At 41.4% G+C, this 21543-nt stretch overlaps 1 protein-coding gene across 3 annotated transcripts in view; it reads right to left on the bottom strand.

The window, feature by feature from the left end:
* LOC140231294 (uncharacterized) overlaps positions 1-21543 on the bottom strand; it is a 66653-nt gene that overhangs the window by 5126 nt on the left and 39984 nt on the right. For 2 of the 3 annotated variants that reach the window (XM_072311443.1, XM_072311445.1), the window contains exons 5-23: positions 20523-20784; positions 17999-18085; positions 17053-17131; positions 16549-16616; positions 15239-15333; positions 13671-14173; positions 13107-13299; positions 11215-11513; positions 10133-10331; positions 9620-9716; positions 8954-9054; positions 7464-7814; positions 6851-7019; positions 6269-6357; positions 5225-5287; positions 4278-4452; positions 3442-3611; positions 2442-2541; positions 1477-1566 (exon numbers count right to left, since the gene is read on the bottom strand). In XM_072311443.1, the coding sequence (XP_072167544.1) occupies positions 1477-1566; positions 2442-2541; positions 3442-3611; positions 4278-4452; positions 5225-5287; positions 6269-6357; positions 6851-7019; positions 7464-7814; positions 8954-9054; positions 9620-9716; positions 10133-10331; positions 11215-11513; positions 13107-13299; positions 13671-14173; positions 15239-15333; positions 16549-16616; positions 17053-17131; positions 17999-18085; positions 20523-20784 (3190 nt within the window). The remainder of the gene's footprint in view (positions 1-1476; positions 1567-2441; positions 2542-3441; positions 3612-4277; positions 4453-5224; positions 5288-6268; positions 6358-6850; positions 7020-7463; positions 7815-8953; positions 9055-9619; positions 9717-10132; positions 10332-11214; positions 11514-13106; positions 13300-13670; positions 14174-15238; positions 15334-16548; positions 16617-17052; positions 17132-17998; positions 18086-20522; positions 20785-21543) is intronic. The other variant, XM_072311444.1, reaches the window with a different exon arrangement.

The following is a 21543-nucleotide window of genomic DNA, read 5'->3' as shown; positions in this document are numbered from 1 at the left end:
GAATTTATTATGGGAATAGATGTGACATATAAGCAAGAGGACATGGATGGGATGAGATAAGAGTAAAGAGAAACAGGGAGAAGAATGAGAAAGAGAAACGATAGTGTTAGTTGTGAAATAAAAAACCACACGGTTATCACAGCATCGTGTATCGATATATTGACAGGATTTTGTCATAATGCAAAAGCACTACAACAAAGACAAAATCAGGGGGGTGTTTCATCAACGTTTGTCTGCGTTGACAAATTGAATCACCATAGAAACAGTCAGTGACCAGAGCATCTCAGCCAATCAAAACCAAGGATTTTGCTGAAATTGGTCAGCGCCGACAGTGGTCGGCGCTGACAAGCGTTGATGAAACACCCCCCTCTACGTAAAGCTATCAGCACTGCATCCATTAAAAATACCATAATGTTCTTTGATATATGGAATGGTCACACACGGCATGCCATGATAGCAATAGGGGGAGAGGTTGGGGAGGAGGGAAATCTATCCAAGAAATCTACAAGGATGATGCACATTAGATTGGTCTCAACACCCTTTGCCACATTGTTTCGGTCATGAAACGAAATTTATGTGAAAACTTCTTCACAAATGCTAAAACATACTACATCATGGTCTGTATCCTAGCACATATGATATGGTAGGACCATAAAATTGGACTACATATATGTGCCATGCTCTCATAGGTATTGTAAGTTACTTTAGCAATGGCATTCCACTGCTGCATGAATGGCTGTCGGATATTACACAATTTGAATGTGATTTTAAATTCATTCTTTTCATAGGTGTGATATCGAAACATGAAGACATACAGACTAGGCACATGTCACTTGAAATGTTGATGTGACAACTCTCTGGAATGTCTTTAAGTTAAGTTCACATTTTGTTTCATCTCCTGGTATTGTGTGCAGTCCTTCACATCATTAAATTTCAAAGTAACATAAAGTTGCAGTGTGCCTAACAACTAGTACTGAGTCAACTGTACTACACTTGAGGACAATATACAAATATAAATCTCTCTTTTCTTTTCTTTTTCTTTTTTTAAATCTCAGCAGCTTTGAATTCATTGCATTTGTTCTCTTCTTATACAGAGTTTAAGAAATACACAACTACTTTTCACGTAAGCCTACTTTCAGAGCAAAATCAGATACATGCATTTAGAAATTCTAGCTGTTAATGCTCCACATGTTATTGCAGCAGGATAATATGACTATAAGTCCTTTAAGCAATTGGATCTTCATTCAAGCGTGAAACCTGTGCAAAATCTGAATTGTCAAAACGTGATGACCGATCTCCTTTCGTAAGGGTAAATGACACTGGCTGGAGGTTAGGGAGTGTTTGGCATCAAGAACCACCAATATTAGGGTTAGTTCACTCTATAGTCATACTAAGGGACTCTATATATTGTCAAGAGAATAACATGTTAGACTAGTCACAAGGACTTGCGGAAACAGCTTGGTGCTGGTGACTAACCTGTGACTCCTGTCCCCTTGGACTGTGATTGTGACAGGCTGGAGTAGCCGCCCTTGCTGAAGTCTTGCGTCTGGCTCAGCTCATCGTAACCTGAACCAGGCATGAGGAAAAATGGTCGACACTCCATTGAAAGATGCTGCAAATCGATAGTCACCTCACAATGACATATAATCACTCCTCCTACCCCCCCCCCCCCCATACAAACATGCTTCCACCACAGTGTGATTCTAACGCTGAACTGACCTTGTTATGGAGAAAGTTGTTGGATACACAAATAGTGAATGCCATGGTAATCTACAGATATATCTGTTTCACACATTTTGTAATGAAAATCAGACAAATCCTTGGCTGGTTGAAGTCTCTGTATGGTTTGTCAAGCAGTCAGGGTAAAATATCCCTGAACTAAACAGATTAAGCCTTGTGCTATGTCAATGAAGAGCAAAAGAAATCGAGCTGACAAAATATGGCTGATCAGGGACTACAAAGTGTGTCACCAGATTTTTATTTTATTATCTGTAGAACGAAAGTTTTGAGTCATCACATCACTTCAGCCAATGTTCAGACACTCCTCTCTCCTAGAGCTGTATCTAAATCCTACTAAACTATTTCCTGCAGCTAGGCACATGCTTAGATCTTTACAGGAAGTACACATCTATGTTGTGGAACCTTTGAATAATCTGCGCCCAAGTTGGGGAAAGAGATTATAAGAAACAGTTTTATTGACATTCTAGGCAAAAAGGTTTATGATCACGTCAAAAAAAAAAAAAAAGAATAATCATCTTGCATGGTGAGGAAATACATTTTTCTCAACCAGCAACAAGCATCTTTGCAACTTTATTGCTAACACAGGTCGTAGAGGTCTGATGTGTAATCCACTAGCAATAATCAGTGACAAGCAGAACAAACACATAATTGCTCTGTGAGTACTTTTTGGTAGAGTTTCAAAAATGCCTAGCTGTCCGTACCTGTGCCGTAAGCGTTGTGCGACCCTGGCTGCGTGTAGCCACTCTGCTGGAAGGCGGAGTGAGGCGTGGTACCCGTTTGCCCTCTGTTCGTCGGCTGGACCTACACGAGTTGGAGCAGCAGTTCAAGCAAAAGTCACTCAGAGGAAAAATTGCTTCTAATATTTCGGAAATAACTGGAAGAGAGCCCAAAGGGACTCACTCCCTTCAAAGTCTGCAGAGATAACGACCTCCTGCTTCTTACTTAGGAAGCTATTGCTCATTATTTCTCTGTCACCCATCGCTAAATCATATGCCAAACTACATGCTCACAAACAGTATTCCTTTCAATACTTGGTTGGACATTGCACATGTTTTCCTCATGTGAGCCAGCAAAATGAATTGCAGGAGATCTTAAACGCATCCTAGCCACCTGTCTTACAGCGACGTTGACTCTGAGACCGAGTGTCAGATTTGTTGTGGTAAACACATTGATGGTGGACTGTCAATATGACCTGTAAGTCAGGCACTTTTGATACAGTGAAGATGATTGCAGACATCGGATCTGCATAACTGACTTGACTGACTTTGTCATACGTAATGGCATCTAGTTCATAATTTTGGTATTCAAGCCCAAGATACTACGATGCACGCAATTGTGTGTCATAGCATTCACTTCACAGCGCTCATCCACCAAAACACACAGTTATATGTGTGAATAAGTCTTTGTTTACAAAACCTACCGAACTTCACTATGGTTCGATAAATATAGATAAATATGAATCAATGTGATGTGATTGATCTAAACGGTTGTTTCTTTTGTTAATTATCAATGTTCATTTAGTGCCGTCATCTGTAAAGCGCTAAGAAACATTTTGCATGAGGCACTATATGAATGTTCTATATCATTATTATCATTATGAAGACAGTTGTCTTCGGAACAGCAGTCCCTTCGGATATATCTCGTTAACCTCCCCCTTGTCACAGGCTTCAGAAGAACATGCAGAAGTGGGTGTGGCCTTACGCTACTAACAGCAGGGAAGACAGCTGGGTACTGCAGCCCGGGAGGCATCATGCCCGGACCAGCGGGGTAGTAGGGCAGGGTGCCGTAGCCCGCGTAGCCAGGGGGCAAGGTGGTGTTGAGGAAGGGTGTCTGTTGCTGGGTCTGGGTCTGGTGATGGGCCCCCTGGCCAGCTGAGGTGGAAAGTACAGCAATGGATAGCATTTTGATAATCTGATCATTAAATATTGAAGCTCTGGTCGTTTTCTTTCTGAAGCAATTCTCAAATGAGATACATATCATTCATGAATGCTAGACTTGCATAACGCCTACATAGTTATAATGATGATGAAGGACATGAGCATTCCATTAGGATTTCCATCAAACTACATACATCTATGGTATGTTTTCTCTCCATCAGTTACAAATGCACATAAAGCCATGATAGTAGATGGAGCACTATACAGTACAATCACGGATATACAGAAAATTTTGCTGTAATTATTCTGTGTTGCTGCAGTCATGCCACAGTGACATCATATGTTTACAGTTGCTCGGATGCTGCTTTGAAGAAACCACAGTAGCCCCACTTCTATTCAGTCGTAATTGTTCGTACAACACTTGATGAAAAGAAGTCCTGGTTTCATTCATGCTCACCCTACTTTGCCACCAAGTTTGCATTGGGGCATGTTTTACCAACAGGCTATGCTTTCCTCAATCAAGACGCTCAGCAAGAAAAAAATGTCATAAGAATTTGAGAGCTTTTGCACTGCTACAGCAATGCGAAAGGAGATCCCTTGTGATGAATCTTGTACACTTTCATACAGATTTATACAAAGATGTGCCATGAATCTCCTTACCAATTGCTGATCCCGCTGACGGTTGGTGCTGCTGCGTGGATAACGACGTTGCTACGGGGGAGGCAGCATCGTTCCTTGGAAACTTGCTCGCTTCCGTGACTGAATACGCCGTGTTGCCCAGTGAATTAGTTTCCCGACCAGTGTTCAACGTTGTGGCTGCCAGTTGTTGGAATGGCTGGAACACAGAAGGGGGGAGAGAGAAGGATGAGATTATAAGGACTCTACACGCACTGCTGGATAAGTACACTGTAAGCAGATAAAATGTAACTTATTACTAAAATTAAACTATTTCATGTAAAGTGAATAACTTCCTTCGGCAACCAACCACGACAAACAGTAGTTTTCCCGCAATAAGCCTTGGCATATGTTATCATCAATACAACCCACAATACATTGGGATAGACAAGGGCACAGAGGGCTCCCTTACAGTGCAGAGAGGTTTGAAGACTAGCTTCATATGGCCAACTACTGTTTAGGGCATCTAAATTTCTGCGAATCAGGACTTCCTACAATTTCGCGTGTGGTTGAATTCGCGATCATAGAGTACTGTACTGCACGTCACATTCATATCGGGACCAGAGTCAATATTTTTGTGTGTCTTTAAACTTGTGAACGGCACTTGACTCGCGAACTTTGCGAAAGTAAAAACCTCACGAAGTGTTTGGTGTATGCAGTATTCAATCCATTACTATAATACATGACACACACTACGTGGCTTTGCATAACGAGGCGTGTTCTACTAATATTTCTGCATTCACTCACTCCACAGTTATATTTGCACTTGTACAATGATTAGAAGAAGAAAAAAAATATAATTCTTGTAGCATATACAATAATATTGACACACTCTTTGTCCACTCCTATTTCCCCAAATCTTTGCAATGCATCAACATTTCTGGGTGGCTTGTAAATCAAGACCACCGGCATGGAGGCACTGCTGCACTCACCATCGGTAATCTGGACAATTGCATCTGGAAATCTTCGTAACCATACATGGGTTGATGTGCTGGCTGCATGGAAAAGAAAAGAAAAAGTTGCACAAGTGGGCAAGAGTTAAAACACAAGAGGTTAAACTGATTGAAAGGGTACTTCAGACTGATAAAAAATTCCAACAGGCGTGTGTACAGTATACAAATGTGTGCATAAGGTAACTATGGAATGCTTAACCCACGAGGTGAAGCTGAGTGGGTTTAGGCTAAATTCCATAGTTACTGCATGCACACTATATTCCGACTGACGCACGAAAAGACATGTGCGTCATCCGATTTATAGAATGGGTGATTTTCTTGCCAAAAACCCATTTTTCTATCCTGTTACCTGATGACAAAATTACTGGATGCATTTCCTTTTGGCTTGGCATAGACGAGAGCTCGAAAACCATGCATCAGTTTTTACTGGACGCACGGCCAGCCATGCATCAGTAAATACTGATGCATGGTTGTTTTAGCCAATAGACGTCTCGTACTGAGTGCGCAAACGCTTGCTTAGTGCGCGAATCTTTGTTACAAGTACGCGTACTCTTGCTACAAGTGCGCAATAACATGTTTACCACTGTGACTCAGCGTGCGGCCAGTAAAAATCAACACATAGCTCTCGACCAATGAGATCGCAGGATTCTCGCTACCCATTCTATAATATAGATAAGAGACATGTCTTAGTTGACAATGCTTAAATTCTAACATCATTCCTCCCCAAAAAACCAGCAACAACAAATGAAAGAAAAAAAATATGTTCTCAAATGATGCTCTCAAATTTGTCATTTTGGTTCACTGCTGCCAAAACAATGGGAAAAAGAAGAAAAAGAATAAACTCTTCAAGGAACTTCCTCAGTAAGGGATGAGAGGATTTTTTTTTTTTTTTGAGTTACAGTTGTTTCCATGGTTGTTTCTCACGCAACAGACTACAGCTGTAATTGAGGACTGTTAGTGTATCCAACCAACTTTGCTGCCATATGGACAAGCCCTACCACCCTAATGACACAAGATACTCACAATCGTGTTGACGAGTGGAAAGCCGGCACCAATAAGGTTGGGGTGATACATGAACGGCATTCCCGGGGGCAAGTTTGGTGGCAGTTTGGCTGAAATAAGAGTGACGAGAAGGGGTACAGTCAGGCGTACAGTCATCAAAAAGTCATATATCACTCTTTCTTCCAAAAATCAATGTTCAATGTCTGTCTTTTTTTTTGTTCTTTTGTGGAAAATTGAGCAAAGAAAATGGGATTCCTAAGGGATTTTTTTTTTGTTCTTTTTTGTTCTGTCAAAGAACTGTTTGATGGTTACATTGGTTTTCAAGCAACATGTTGACTACTTTGCTTGCCCGAAAGGGCATGCAAAAACAAAATTTGCTTTCTAAATATCACTGAGCCCTATGTAAGAGATAATACTTTGAGCAGGTGCACCATACCAAATTGAAACAGAAAGGCATTACCAGAAGAGAGTAAGAAGAATATGTGTCTCAAACTTTGCACATCTATCGAGTCCGCGAGGTCTGCTTAAGTCTCGCTTTACTTCCTGAGTTAAAGGGCAAGATTCAAGGGGCAGTCTCAGTCTCGCAATGACAGCAATCCATACCTGATCCTTGTGATAACGTCTTTGATCCTGTGACACTTTGACTTGGATACCCTAGCGACGTGGATGACAGCACCGATGACGTGACCGACGTCGTTGACGACGACCCAGTGGATGAAGCACTGCTGAGGCTGGTGGATACCGATCCTAAACTACTGGAACTGAGGGAGGACTGAAACGAGGCGTGAAGACAAAGAAACCTCACATTTAATACAGTGTCGTCTTTCTTATATCTCCAGCAACACCGCTGTTTACTGGCAACAGAGTCACAAAACGTTTGTCACTTTACATTAATTTCAAATTTGACTAGGCTTTGAGATATTGCATTTTATAGATGAAAATGAGCTCACAATCAATTTCACAAAATTTCATCTTTCGTAACAATAAAGAACTCCCTACTCTAACCCCTTCTTGGCAACTGCAAATATAAATGACAACTACCCCCAACTAAACACACATCCACTTTCACAGCAATATTCTACTATGAAACATGATCATGAAAGACCACTTAGAGCTTCTGCTTTAATCGACAACCATTGCAAACATGCATGTGAGGCAACAACTTCTTAAATCTCAGAAAGGTTTTTCACAATTGCTGATGGCGCTGCTGACTGACCTGCACATGCCTTGTGTCAAGACCGGACAGCTTGGAACTGGACAATGTCGTTGTCGCCTGCGACACGTTGCTGCTGGCGCTCAGCCCTCCCGCGAGATGACCCGAGCTTGATAGACTACTTCCTGCGACGGTGACCGATTGGTGGGTGCTGCCCGCTCCCGTCAGCCCACTGCTGGCCGACTGGGATGACGAAGAGTAGCCGATATTGCTGGGGCCTGAGGACAGGCCACTGGACAGGCCAGAGGACCCCATGGGGGTTGAGAAGGCGCTGGACCCACTGGACAGGTCAGAGGTCTGGTACTGTGAACTGGATGTCACTGATATACTGGACGAACCGTAGGAGTTTGGTACCTTCGAGTGAGCAAAAATCACACCGGTCAGGAACACAATTAACTTTTGATTTTTCTCCACAAAGTGTTACAAAAAATTTTCATATGAAAATGGGGTGCATGCCACAATGAGCAAGGGGAGTCAGCATACTTTTAATACAGAACACAACTCAAGAAATATACATATCAATAGGACTGCATTAGCACAGTGAAAATCACTTTCAACATCTTCAGATTTGACTGAAAACAAATGAAAGTCCTTCTTTGATCAAACAATAAGAAATGTGTGAACAACAGCAAGTCTTGTTAGCTGAGATTCCAATTCCTTCAAGAACTCTAACATCCCCCCCCCCAAAAAAAAAATCATCAAATCAGCTGATTACAACTTAGTGAATTATGGTATGACAACTGATTGATCTGATTTATTTGAATAGTGCAATTATCATTCGGAACAGCCATTTGTAAATCTCTATGTTACAAATGCATAGCACTTTTGCAACAACATCAGTTGAGCATTAATATCCATTCTATACCACTGAGGGAGTCATATTGTGTAATATAGTAACGACTCTCTTTATTGTATGCTCAAGAATGAAAAATGGAATGAACCCTCTCAAGATGACATAGGAACAGGCCGCAGACCAATCAGTGTTTCCACCATTATCGTCAAACTTTGCATATTCAGTAGAACGAAAGTTTATGCTTCATTTACATCACTTTGGTCTGCCAGACCTGCATGCATTCTTGGCAAATGACAAGGCCGTTGATCAAGCACCAGCACCTTCCACAATATCAGAACGTAATTGGCACAGCCATCTATTCCACCCTCCCTCCAACCCCAACAAACTGTGCTTTCTTGGCTATGAAGCTGTTTCTGGTTACTACGACTGCAATCATGGAGCAGTAATTTCTACGGCCACCTAGGGCAATAATTATTTGACATATAATGCAGATAATGACTCCACTCTTCGGTGCTTACTGATCAACATGTGCTTTTATGGACTCTTAAAATGACAAAAAAAGATTCCTCCCCGCGTAAAAAGAAACCAATGCCTACCCACAGGCTTGGCACGCAAAGAGTGATGGTCTTCACACTAAATAGGAAGAACCATATAATTAAGACTGGGTTGGGTCATATGTTTTTCCGGTGTGCTCCCTTACCTGTCTGCTGCCACCTAGTGACTGGCTGGTGGAGAGGCCAAAGCCGGATGAGGAGGATAGGCTGGCTAGTTGAGAGAGCTGCGACGCCGTCTTGTCCTTGTCTGCATGGCAGATGCATGGGGGAGGTGGAGGGGGTGGGTTATATAGTTCACACATGAAGGTTTTGATTATATTGGAGCTGGGTTGCCACTTTGTTTTCTGTTATTCTGATATTCCATCGACAGTCTATCATGTTTATCATCGAATTGCAAGATATTTGCATTGTGTATGTGCATACTTTGCCACATTCATCTTCCACACCTCTGTTTTTTTCTCCTGCATGAATAGTGATCCCAGGCTGTTCATGCACTTGTCCTTTCTGCAACCATTATACTGCATTAATTTGAACACTTGATATCCTAACTACGACATCAAAAATGAAATTCACTGAAAGAAAAAGCACCCAACTCAGATGAAATCTGGTAATGCCAGTCTTCTCAGGTGCCATGGGTCCTCTGCTGAAAATGCAACTATCATAAACACAAAACTATTTGCCAACACCATCCAACCATACACATAAAGGCCAATCATATGACACAAACTTGTACATTCCCCCCCCCCCCCCCCCCCCCCGAAATAACCGCACTCAAAACTAAGAGGAGAATAATCAGGTGTGCATATACTCACTGTCCATTGACTGTGCTGAAGTGGGTTTCTGTGAGCTGAGGTATGTATTGGTCTTGATGTCACTTTGGTTTGGTAGGGGGATTGGTTCCGGTGTCATCTGGAAAATGAAATAAAACAATACAACAAAACCATCAGACCAGAAGCCCAAGTTTTTCTCTGGGCAGGACGTTGGAACACAAATCATAGCTTATATTATAATCATAAGCAAAACCAAAAATAAAGCAAAACCACACAAACACACACACAAAAGAATGAAAATCCATTTTTGTTTTCACTGCCATAACAGGAGGATGATGGTCACAAACTTGACAAGGCAATCTTAATGTTCAATGCCGCTGACTGATGTAATGACAGGAGTAACATTGGTATGCACCAATGACTAATGAGATCTTCATACAATTGGTTGTATAACTATTAAAATCAGAGCAAAAAGTGGCTCTTGAATTCTACTGAAGAATGGCCAGCATGGGCTTGCAAATGATCAGAGATTGCTGTGTCGCAACGTAAACCTACCTGCTTCTGTTGCGTGCTCTGACCATAGTGTGGTGGCGCTCTTTGCTGCGATTGGTCCAATGACTGTTGTGAGACACTCGAGGGCGTGCTGACTGTACTGGTGAGACCTCCTGGCGCCATGCCTGTCGACGTAGCATACGGTGGCTCACTGCTCTTGCTATACGGCATATGGTTTGCACTGGTCCCAGATGAATTGACACTGTGCAGCCAAAAGACAAGTAAAATATGTAAAGTTTTGAAATATTCCTGTGATAGGACTGTTTATAGCCTTCTGTGCCTTATGAAAACTGACTACACAAAGTAACAGCCTGATGAGTCAACAGCATGAACACAAAGTTATTCCTCGAATGTAGTCATACAAAAGCTGATTGTTTCATTCGACTATGAATGGAGTCATAGTTGTAGAACAGCTGGAATGAGAACAGTTGGTGAGAATCAAAATTTTAATTGCCCAAATTCATGCAGAACAGATGTTAATAGCAGAACTATCTTTAATTATCTATAATATTTGTCACATACATTCCTGTATCTTTACTATGCTGCTGGACCTTCCATTGAAATCCCCCCCTTTATTTCTATTTTGATAGTTGCTACAATTATACATCCATTTCTGTTACATCAGTCTTGTACATGCTCAATCTTACCAGACTAAAAAGTGACATTAGCATCTTCATTTTGTTTTATCTTGTTTTGTTTTGTCAAGACTATAAAATGGCCTAAAATGGCCTCTTTAAAATCTAGGACATGGGCTGTGTCATTTCAAGCAGCAACAAGCATACTTCTATTTGAGGTCTTCTCATACACTTGTACCTCACAGAGGATTACTACCAGCAGAAGGCGAGCAAAAGAGGTATCAGAACGGAAGCAGATAATAAATAGCTTTGAAGGGAATTTTTTTCTGTTGGCTGTGGGAAACAGCACATGGGAGTTTTCGAAAAGCATTATGTACCAAGAAGAAAAAAACAACGACACAAACAGAGAATTCTGAGGAGAAAATTTCAAGGACACTCTTGTGGACAAACTCCTTCTAAAATGTAAGATCTGTGGACATGATACACAGCTTATGGGATAATGTTTGGCACCTGAAAGCACTGTTGGCAAGTCCTCCCGTCGACGAGAGGGTCGATGACAGTGAGACGGACGAAGGCAAGGAGCTCGACGACAACCCAAAGTCCGACACGGCCGGGTCCATGGCGATGTCCATGGCGCCAAACTGGACGTCGAGGGTGCCCAGACTGCGGGCCGAGTTGGGCATCTCCACGGCCGAGGCCGGGATCTTGGTGGAGGGTGGAGGCAGCTTCTTCCGCGCCGGCTTGGACTGGGTGGGTGCCCTCGTGGTCACTGGCATCTGGCTTCCTCCTTGTGACTGGTCCATGCCCATCTGTGGTCACAGGCATGAAAACGACATTGAGTATGTTATCTTTTAAACGAAGAGTTTCTGACAAAGCCAGCCCACTCTTCTTGACAACTTCTTCTAAGCTGCCTTAACACTAAAAAGACTGGGCTATTTTGATGCCTCGTAGGACTGGGGGGCTCATTGGGCCCCCCCCCCCTCCAATATCTCGGCCGTTGACCGCGTGATCGCAAGGAAAATTGGCACGTGCGTCACCCACAAGGTAATATATAAAACTGAATAGGTAATGATTTCACAATTATTCAAATTTATTTTTAATAAATGAATCATGCTAATTTATGCATGAAATAAAAAAAAATGGCTGTAAATCTGTAATTAAAAGGTCCAAAACTGCTAATTTTTGGTCAAGGTACTCTTTGTATGATTCTTATTGAATGTACATCAAAAAACAGCAGTATCAAATTTTTCTCTTATGTATTTTATTATTTTAAAAATTTCTTGTATATTTCTTTGTTTTCGACTTTTTGTGTTTTGCTTTTTTTCAATGGAAATCATCGGCGACATTATTCCGATCATAAACAACATGAAATTAATTGATTTTGATCAGTGAAAGTAAAAATAATGCACAGTGACGGGGCGATCGTTAACGTTATCGTTAATGATCACTGTACAGTCATGCTAACCTGGAAACACTAAACCGCACATTACTTGAATATGAGACCATTCTGAAGCAAATAATTTTCACACAAAAATGTACTCTTAAAGGGTGTGTACAGTTCTGGTCGAGGTGAGGATTTAGCTTTTAATGTTTTGTGAGATATTCAGAAACCACTCTATGAGATGTCAAAGAGCATGCAGTTCTAAGGGGTATCAAAAGTTTATTAGATGAAAATCGGTTTTGAAATGGCTGAGATATCCAAAAACAAGGTGAAACAAAGAGATCCTAATAAAGTTGTGGCATGTCGCCTTTTATTATTAGCACTTTTTTGGATATCTCGGCCATTTGAAAACCAATTTTCATCAAATAAACGTTGAATCCTTCTTACAATTACATGCTCTTTCATATTTCATAAGAGCCTTTTCACTGTCTCACTTAGGAATGTTCAAAACATGAATCCCCACCTCAACCAGTACTGTACAGTCCCTTTAAATGAATCCCACAAGGATTGGAACAATCATCCCCCAGCATTCCCACTGATTCCCACTGATCAGTTACTAGCCATCCCCTTTAATAGTGACACATGGACATGGACACTTACTTTCAGCTTTATTTGACAGAAAACAGAATGCAGTAATAGATTAATCCTCTGAATACCATTCTTGGATTTAAATAATACCAAAGTGTAACACTTGTTTTCCAACCTGTAAATATTCAATTTCAAATGACAAGAATAACTAAAGACTAAAGTTTATCAACTGCCTGTTTAATAACATTCTGCTACAACACATCATGTGTTAGCCGATGTAAAAAGAAGAAATAGTGGAACGAATAAGCTAGACAAACAGAACTTGCACTCTCGGAAGAACATATACATTGTAATTGGTTGACAACCTGCATAATACCATACTAAACACCACCATTACACCCTATACATTACAAAAGTAGACTTTTAAGCTCACCTGGACTTGCTGTGCTGGTTTGCCTGGGGGTTCTGAGCCTGGTATTGAGTTCATGCTGGGTTGGGCCTTGGGGTCCCTGAACTGGCTGAACACGCTGCTGCTGCTGTCCCTGGCACTAGACTGGTCACTCACACCTCCCAGGGACGTGGTAGGGGGCTGCACAGACTTGCCAAATAACGCTGCCAGGTCAATGCTGTCAAACAGGAAGTTTTGACCGAGGTGTGAGCAAGCAATGAATCAACAGCACTCAAACTGTCTAGTCCACAAATATTTCAAAATGAGAACAAGAATTTATGTTAAACTCATACTTTGTTACTCATCCATTACAGGCTGCAAATGTTAGATACAGCTATCAGGGCAAAAAGAAAATTTTCATTTGGAATAAACTTTCCCCAGGGAAAAAGTTTATTGTTCATTGATGCTGGGCCATGAGCACCTTTTGACATATCATACACACACAGTACTGACAGAAAACTTGAGAGCATACCACACAACATGAATGCTTCTTCTACCTATAACTGTCAAAACTCTTTAGTCAAATCTAAAAATGTTTCTTTTCCCTACCTTCTGGACATGTCAGGCATGGTGGTACTGACTCCCTGTCCCATGACCGTCGCCCCACTCAGGCTCCCTCCTACACTCATCCCAGGCGCTGGCTGCCCCATGCTGCCACCCGGCTGCACCATGCCGGCCTGGGGCTGACCCATCCCCGGCATCATGCCCCCGCCCGGCTGCCCAATGTTCCCTGGGGGCGGGGTCGGCCTCACAGCATTGGCCGGGGGTTGGCCTATGCTGCCTCCCGCCTTCATCCCGCCGGCACCGCTGCCGACGCCCATTCCGCCGCTGTTACCCATGGGACTGCTGCCACCCATCCCACCGCCGGTGCCTAATGAAGATTGAACGTCCATGGAGTGGGACGGGGGAGGGGGCATCCCCTGGCTGGGGAGGCCAGTTGAGGGGGGCTGTCCTACAGGGTTTTGCATCTGGGGTGGGTTGTTGGTGATGGGATCCAGGGGCATGGGCGGCACAGGATTGGAGGAAGGGGTGAAAACCTGACTCTCCGTCAGCTGACATGGTGGGTGGGGGGGGGGGAGAAAATAACAATTATAGAGGCACATTAAAGGAGAAATCCAGTCCGAATATAAGTTAGTCTGATATGAAAGAGTAAAATATTACGAATTCAACAGTAGTTTTGATCAATATCGGATGAAAAATAAGGTAGTTATGACATTCTAAATTTTCGCTATTTTTATTTTTTTTTTTGGGGGGGGGGGAACAGTTCTTGAATCCTTGAGTCCTTGATGTGTACTGATGTAATGCAAGATTTGATCTTTGAGCACTCATAACCAGGCACAAGGCCTCTGAAGATGCTATCATTAAACCACAGTCATAACGATATGAATCAGAAGACAAGCAAACACCTTATGGGCATAATCTTAAACAATTATCATTTGGGGATAGCATTTTACCAACTGACCAACATGACAAATCAGATCTATGATTGTATTTTCAACAACTAAAGCATAGTGCCATTACAGACAGAAACGAAACAAAACTAGAAAAGCACTCTGAGAGCGTAGACCTCCGCCACGCAGCTACTAATACTTTCCACAATGATCTTGTTCTTCCATGGAGATCAGTGATTTCCACCCATCCTTATGCTGAAAATTGCCCAGTTTCCAAATATAGAAGCCTTTTGTTACGTCATCAGTCCTCAGCTGTGTGGTGCACCTCCCCCTAGGCAACAGAAACTAGAGCATGCACTTTAGTGCGCGTATGAAAACCTAAAAAATGCACGGCTTGAACTCCCAAGTTCATTGACCCTACCTGCCAAAATATCAAAAATCCTTCCATAAAATCCAAAAAATTTCCAGATCACTACCAAAATTTAATCATCTGTTTCTTGCGTCATTTTCAATCTTTCCTGTAAGTTTCATCTAACTTTGCTTAGAACTTTTTGAGTCATTTTGCACACAGGCAAACAAACAAACAAACAAACGGTAATGAAAACACAACCTCCTCCCTTGGCGGAGGTAACAAAATAAATAAACCCCTGCACTTGAAGTAAGTATATTGCCAGTTGCTGGAGTGAAGTTAGGGAGTTAGGAAGGAGATCATTGGGGTCAACTCACATCACCCGTCCAATCGTCCGTCCCCCATTCCTCTGCGGCCCAGTCACCCGTCTTAGTGGCAGGCTGGGTGTTCGAGTTAACTGCATCATCCCACGCTGCACATTTGAGAAGAGAAAATGTTGACAATCTTATGAGGCTTGTTCAAATATATCAGAAACCACATATCTGTGGTTTGGTACTGTATATTTCTATCACATGTTTTTACCATTAATTTTCAGCAATTCAGGAGGTAGAATAAAATCTTCACTTTACTATGACGTCTACTTTGCTTGTATACATTGTTTACTTCAGTGGGAGAATTATAACATTTCTTTATTACTATAACTGCTCCTTGGATCAGTAACAAACTGTACAAGATTACAGTTAATGTGTTTGTCTCGAGGCAGGATTTGAAAACATTTGTTTTCCGATTTAGGGCAGATGTAATGAAGTTGACCACGCTGGCATTTTTTAATATAGGATACAAAGTAGACCTCAGCATTGTCAATAAGAACAGAAGGCGGCAATGATTTTTGCAACAAAATTACCCCAGGCCATGATGGGACAAAGGACTATGGACAACATTCCCTCACTTTTAACTTGCATCAAAAACTCTGCCATCCTGCCAGGAGTAACACATCGGAGCACTGATTACATAAAATAGTGGATTCATAACATGAAGTGTTTATGTGCGAGTAGGCTGAAGAGGTGAAAATTTGCTTCTAATAGAGATTTACCAATCAGATGAACCTGTTCCAAAAGTCTCATGAAAGTGCTGTCTGTGTGTCGTCTACCTCAAAGCTCTCACTGGTGGGTATTTGAACAAAAAGTCTGTTTGATGTGCCGTAAGGCATCCGCATTGCAATAAGGAAAATGCAAAGTTTGGTGCCATATCAATGCTATTGAAAAATGACAGTTCTTCCATACATGCACATCTTATCAGCTTACTCGTCCATACTGTTCGAGGGGATGGCTAGTAACTGATCAGTGGGAATCAGTGGGAATGCTGGGGGATGATTGTTCCAATCCTTGTGGGATTCATTTAAGAGTACATTATATATCTATTGTTGTGTGGAAATTATTTGCTTCAGAATGGTCTCATATTCAAGTAATGTGCCGTTTAATGTTTCCAGGGTTGCATGCCTGTACAGTGACGGGGCATTAAACTGCACATTACTTGAATATGAGACCATTCTGATGCAAATAATTTTCACACAACAATAGATATATAATGTACTCTTAAATGAATCCCACAAGAATGGGAACAATCATCCCCCAGCATTCCCACTGATACCCACTGATCAATTACTAGCCATCCCCTTTAAACTCACATTCTGTTTCCGGTGGATTTCTCCATACGTTATCTGTCGACTTGAATGCATCCTCCTCTTGGAAATTCCTAAACAGAGAGACAGAGAGAAAATAAAGATTGCTCCAGTTCCTTTTTGTATATGAGCATATTTCTCTTATTCATTACAAAACATTAGAATGACAACAGTTTCATGCAAACTTAGTGCGGGTACAACACAAATCCAATACCAAATGACAGACATCCACCAAAAGACAGAAATGCAATGACATATGACAAACAGTCAGTAGAACAGAAATTAAATGAAAATGACACCATCAGGGCTTTCAGCGAGCCCGGCTACAAATTCTGAAGGGAAGAATCTTGTGTACGCTTCATACAAGGATTTTTACCAAATGCATCATAAAAATAATGACAGGTATTATGGCACAACAATACTTGCATGAAGTTAGGGTACAAAAGACAGATGAAGTCCTGAAAATACCAATGATGCCAACTTGGCAAGACACAAGATACACAAACTTACCCAAATTTAGAATTTGTGAATGACCGCGAACCACCACCACCTCCTCCACGATTTGATCGTCGAGATGGACCATTCATTTCTGTAAATAAATGTAAACACATTACTGATGTTTCCATTGATCTAGATTCAGCTAAAGATTCAAATAAGACAGGTAGCAATTGCAAAACTCAAAGTTTGAGGGAATTGAGGTACATATATGAACTACTGAGAATTTGGCCTGAGCATTTGTTAGTGCTCAATTCTTTAAATGATGACATAAATGGTATCTCGGGGTACCAAATAAAAATTTTGTTGAATTATTTATTCTTTCTAAAAAAATTTTGTACCCTGGGTGCCAAAAAGAGGAAATTATTTTGGTGCTGGAGCTAGCGTGCGCTAGCCACTGTACTGCACTGCACTGAAGCACACGCAAGTGGTATCACAGCGTGCCATACACGCATAGTATAACATGCAGTGGCATGGGCATGACTATGTACACGCACACACAGTGCATGCATTTTTCTTTGGCTGTTCTCGAGTGGATGTGAGGTGGTGCTACACAACACGGTAACCTGGGGTACTACGGTACCCCGGGGTAACGCGTGATGCATCAAATGTGAAGGGACAACTAGACCATCTAGAGCATAAATAAGGCAGGATTTGAGATGTTTATAGGATTAACTGACATGAAATTGCCTAAGTTGAACAAAAGCCTACTATCACTTTATGCCATTTTGTTTCCTTTCCCCTTGGCTTTTATTTATTTTTTTTTTGTGTGTGGCATTTCCATGCCTGAAATGAATCAACATAATATTCACTTTCCCCAGCTACTCCTACTGACTTCATGCCTTCAGTATCATTTTTAAAGGCATTCTTTATACAAATAATCTTACAGAGAAGTAATTTAAAAACTTCATTCATCGTTGGTGTTGCTAGTTACATTGCAGGATCATGGAAGGGCACATACCTGCATTGCGACGGCCACGCCCCCTGCCAGATTCGTTGCGACTGTTGCGATCACGATCATGTTCACCGTCCCTGTCTCGCCCTCGCCCTGAATGAAACAAACAAATGCATCTAATGTATTCCCATACAATAACATAGACAATATCCGTAGTTCATTATATTATACATTATATGGTATACCATAATCTAATGCATGAAGTTATTCCCCAAGAATTTCTGGATGAGAAAATTGAGCTATGAAAAGGCTGTATTTCTATCATTTCAAACAGTACATTTGTCTATGATAACTTGTTCTGAGGAATGTCGGTGCTATGTTGTTCAAACATTTCTGCAACATATTCCAGATCTCATTACAGAGTCTTTAACCTTAGAGCCATGGGTTAGTAGTCAGCCTATTTCTGTAGATTCATAACTCAGCACAATAACTGTGATAAAACACAACTGGGCCTGAATAATTGGGGACACTCGCAAACGAAGACATCGTCGTTACATATGTTGCACCTAGTATTTGTATCACAGCAACAACAGACTAATATAGCTTTCCAACTATCATTAGTCTCGGGGGTATTTTTCTTTTTTCAAAATCTTTTACTATGTAGAGCCATGTAATAAACATGTTGAAATGAAAGAACAATCTACTAGCATATGCAGTTGTAAATCCCCAGCATGCTCACAAGACTGGCTAGAAAAGAAAACAAGCAATTGTAGTGACCAGTAGGTCACTGCTCTGCATTTAAACACCAAGCAAGATTGGACAGGGGAAAAGTTCTTTTTTGATGGATTTGATATTGTGATCCATCCTTGTGACACTTCTCAAGAAGCCCTGTTTATCTTGGCCACAGGCAAAAACTCAAACACAATGTGCATTATACACAGGGCTTGTACTGCAGTACATTGTTTGGTAAGTCCCATTTTTGATGGTGTGAAACCCAAAGTTAACAGGACACAATGATTACAACATTCTACACACGTCTCCAACATTGGTCTGCAGACATACACTCATATAACAGAACAACTCCAACACATTCACTAGCAGTCAACATCACCTGGGACAAATGTGAGAAGAAAGCTGTGTTATCAATCTGAAAAAAGTTTTAAAAAACAACAACAACAAAAGAGGGGACAAGAAGTTCAAAGCTGTTTCTATCAGTGAGTGAATCAAACATGTTTTGTTGTGGTCTACAACATGCTACAAGAGATACATGCCATTGGCTGCCACCACCGGAAACCAATTACCAGGGCTCGTCTATTTTGGCATTGTCATTGAAAGCCCATCAGCAGTAATAAATACACTGTGAGACTGTCTCTCACTACTTAAGCAAGAGTATTGGATGACAGGCAGAACATGAACATCCTGCTAAATGTCACAAAAAGGAGACTGGAGTTGTTTGTTTTTCTACGAGGATATTCTACACTATGCAATGGAGAGGAGAGAGAGAGAAAAAAAAGAGAGAAGGCAATCTTTTTAAAATCCTCTCTCTACATTTTTAGTCACATGAATATCAAGCATGAAAACCTTCACTTTCGGTTAAAATGCTATGTCATTGAAAGTCATTTCCTATATCCTTGACTACAATGGATAAAAATAATAGTAAGGTAAAACTGCTCTCCCACCAGTTATGCCACTATGTCATGTCACAATTCACGTGGGACTTTGTTACACTTATATTGACACAATGGCAAGTACAGTGTAGAAGCTAGTTTTTTGATGCATGCACCATACCAATCTTTCTGAGGTTTGGCATGCATGCAAACCAATTTGATGGACTCTTTAATAATTCTTGACTTGTCCTATAAATGAACACTCCTATAAATGAACACATTGGGCAGATTGCCCCAATGAGGGTATGACCCAAAACACACAGCCTCCTACATCTGTGCCCAAAGAGCGCATAAAAAAAGGGAGAAAAATGGCAGCCCCAAGAATGTTTCTGATAGAGAAAAATAAAGGGCAACATATAACATACTACATAAAACACAGTCAATCAATGACAGATACTTTTTTTCAAAGTCATGAAATTCTTCCATCAAGATGTTTTTGTCATGAAAAAAAATCTGAACGGAAGAATTTCATGAACTTGAATAATTACACAGTACCCGCTGCATGCTATAAGGATTAGAACCAACACTTGCTGTCGGGCGAAAGCTCAGTGGTCTAGTGGAGATGACGCCTGTCCGGAGATCAGGGGGGCGTTTCATCAACGAGTTCGTCGGAGGTTTTCACCGACAAATTTGCTATCAGCCAATCAGACGCAAGGATTTCAGTAGCTTTTAACAGTTGTCGGTGTAAATCACCGACAAAAAGTTTCATGAAACACCCCCCAGGAGGTCGTACGTTGGAATCCTGCTCCAGTATGTACGCCTATGATTTTCATCATGGCTACTACTATAACACTGATCAATTCAGTGCTTATTTACGATTTACGTCCATGTAGGGCAATTTGTTAATCAGTTGCAATGAAAAAAAAAAAAAAAAAAACTTTTTTTTTTTATGCCACAGTGATTAACAAATCACATCTACTCACCTCTGGTCATTCTAGGCGGCAGGTTGCCCCTCCCTCCTCGCCCCCGCCCGCGACCAAAACTGCCCTCTCTGTCTCCGCCCTTGTCGTTCCCGTCCCTGTTGTCTCGACCGTCCCGGTTGCGGCCCCGCCCGCCCCTCTCCCGGCGGTCGTCGTCCCCCTTGTGGTCTTTGTCGTGGTTGTTGCTGAAGTCTGAATTGCGTGCAGATGGCGCCGTGTTACGACCCTTGTTCTTTTTGCTGCTGATCGTCTCCCATTCATCCTTCTGTGATGTGCAAAGTCAGACTCAAATCACATTTCTTGCAAAACTGCATCAAATATTAACTCATATGCAATTAGCTGTTTTTCATCTGATCTAGTCTTTACAACATTACAAATATGTGGAGATAATATGAGCTCCCTCGTGGAGACTTGGTATATATTTAATATTCTTGTTTATATCTCTATAAGATTTATAATGTTTCTTTTATGTTAAGTGCTGTCTGGGGCAAATTATTTGTATAGGGCCCCATTTTCTCTCTCTCTCCTTTCGTTCTTTAAAACAACAACAACAACGAATATCACAAATATCCAAGTTTTTACTTGTAGGCTTCATTTCATTCCTTTTTTGTGAGGTGGGTGGGGTCAAAATAAATCAAGATTTTTCGCAGACTGTACACAGTGAACTCGTAGACAAGCAAATAAGGACAGAGACTATCCAGTGAAGTCTAATGTAGAGAAGTGCATGTATGGGACTAATGAGGGTGCTTTTGTAATTCTTGCTATCGCATATAACTGTAAAAACAGTGGCAGCGCTATTAAATATCCATATAACAATGAGTCCATTATTCCGTAATGTTTTAGTCATGACAGAAGGGATAAATTAGATGTGATTACCACCACAGATACTGCTCATGCCTGCTGCACAGTGAAAACTCCCCACTAACTGAAGTGCATAAATGAACCCCCAAAATGTGACCCTCGCTTGACCTCTACGTGTTGTGCTCAGGAGCACAAGATCACCTCACTCATTTGCATGCAGCTA

The sequence above is a fragment of the Diadema setosum genome, chromosome 7, assembly GCF_964275005.1.
Source record: "Diadema setosum chromosome 7, eeDiaSeto1, whole genome shotgun sequence".
NCBI lineage: Eukaryota > Metazoa > Echinodermata > Echinoidea > Diadematoida > Diadematidae > Diadema > Diadema setosum.
The sequence above is the reverse complement of the archived record's forward strand: the minus strand, read 5'-3'. Positions and strand labels throughout refer to the sequence as shown.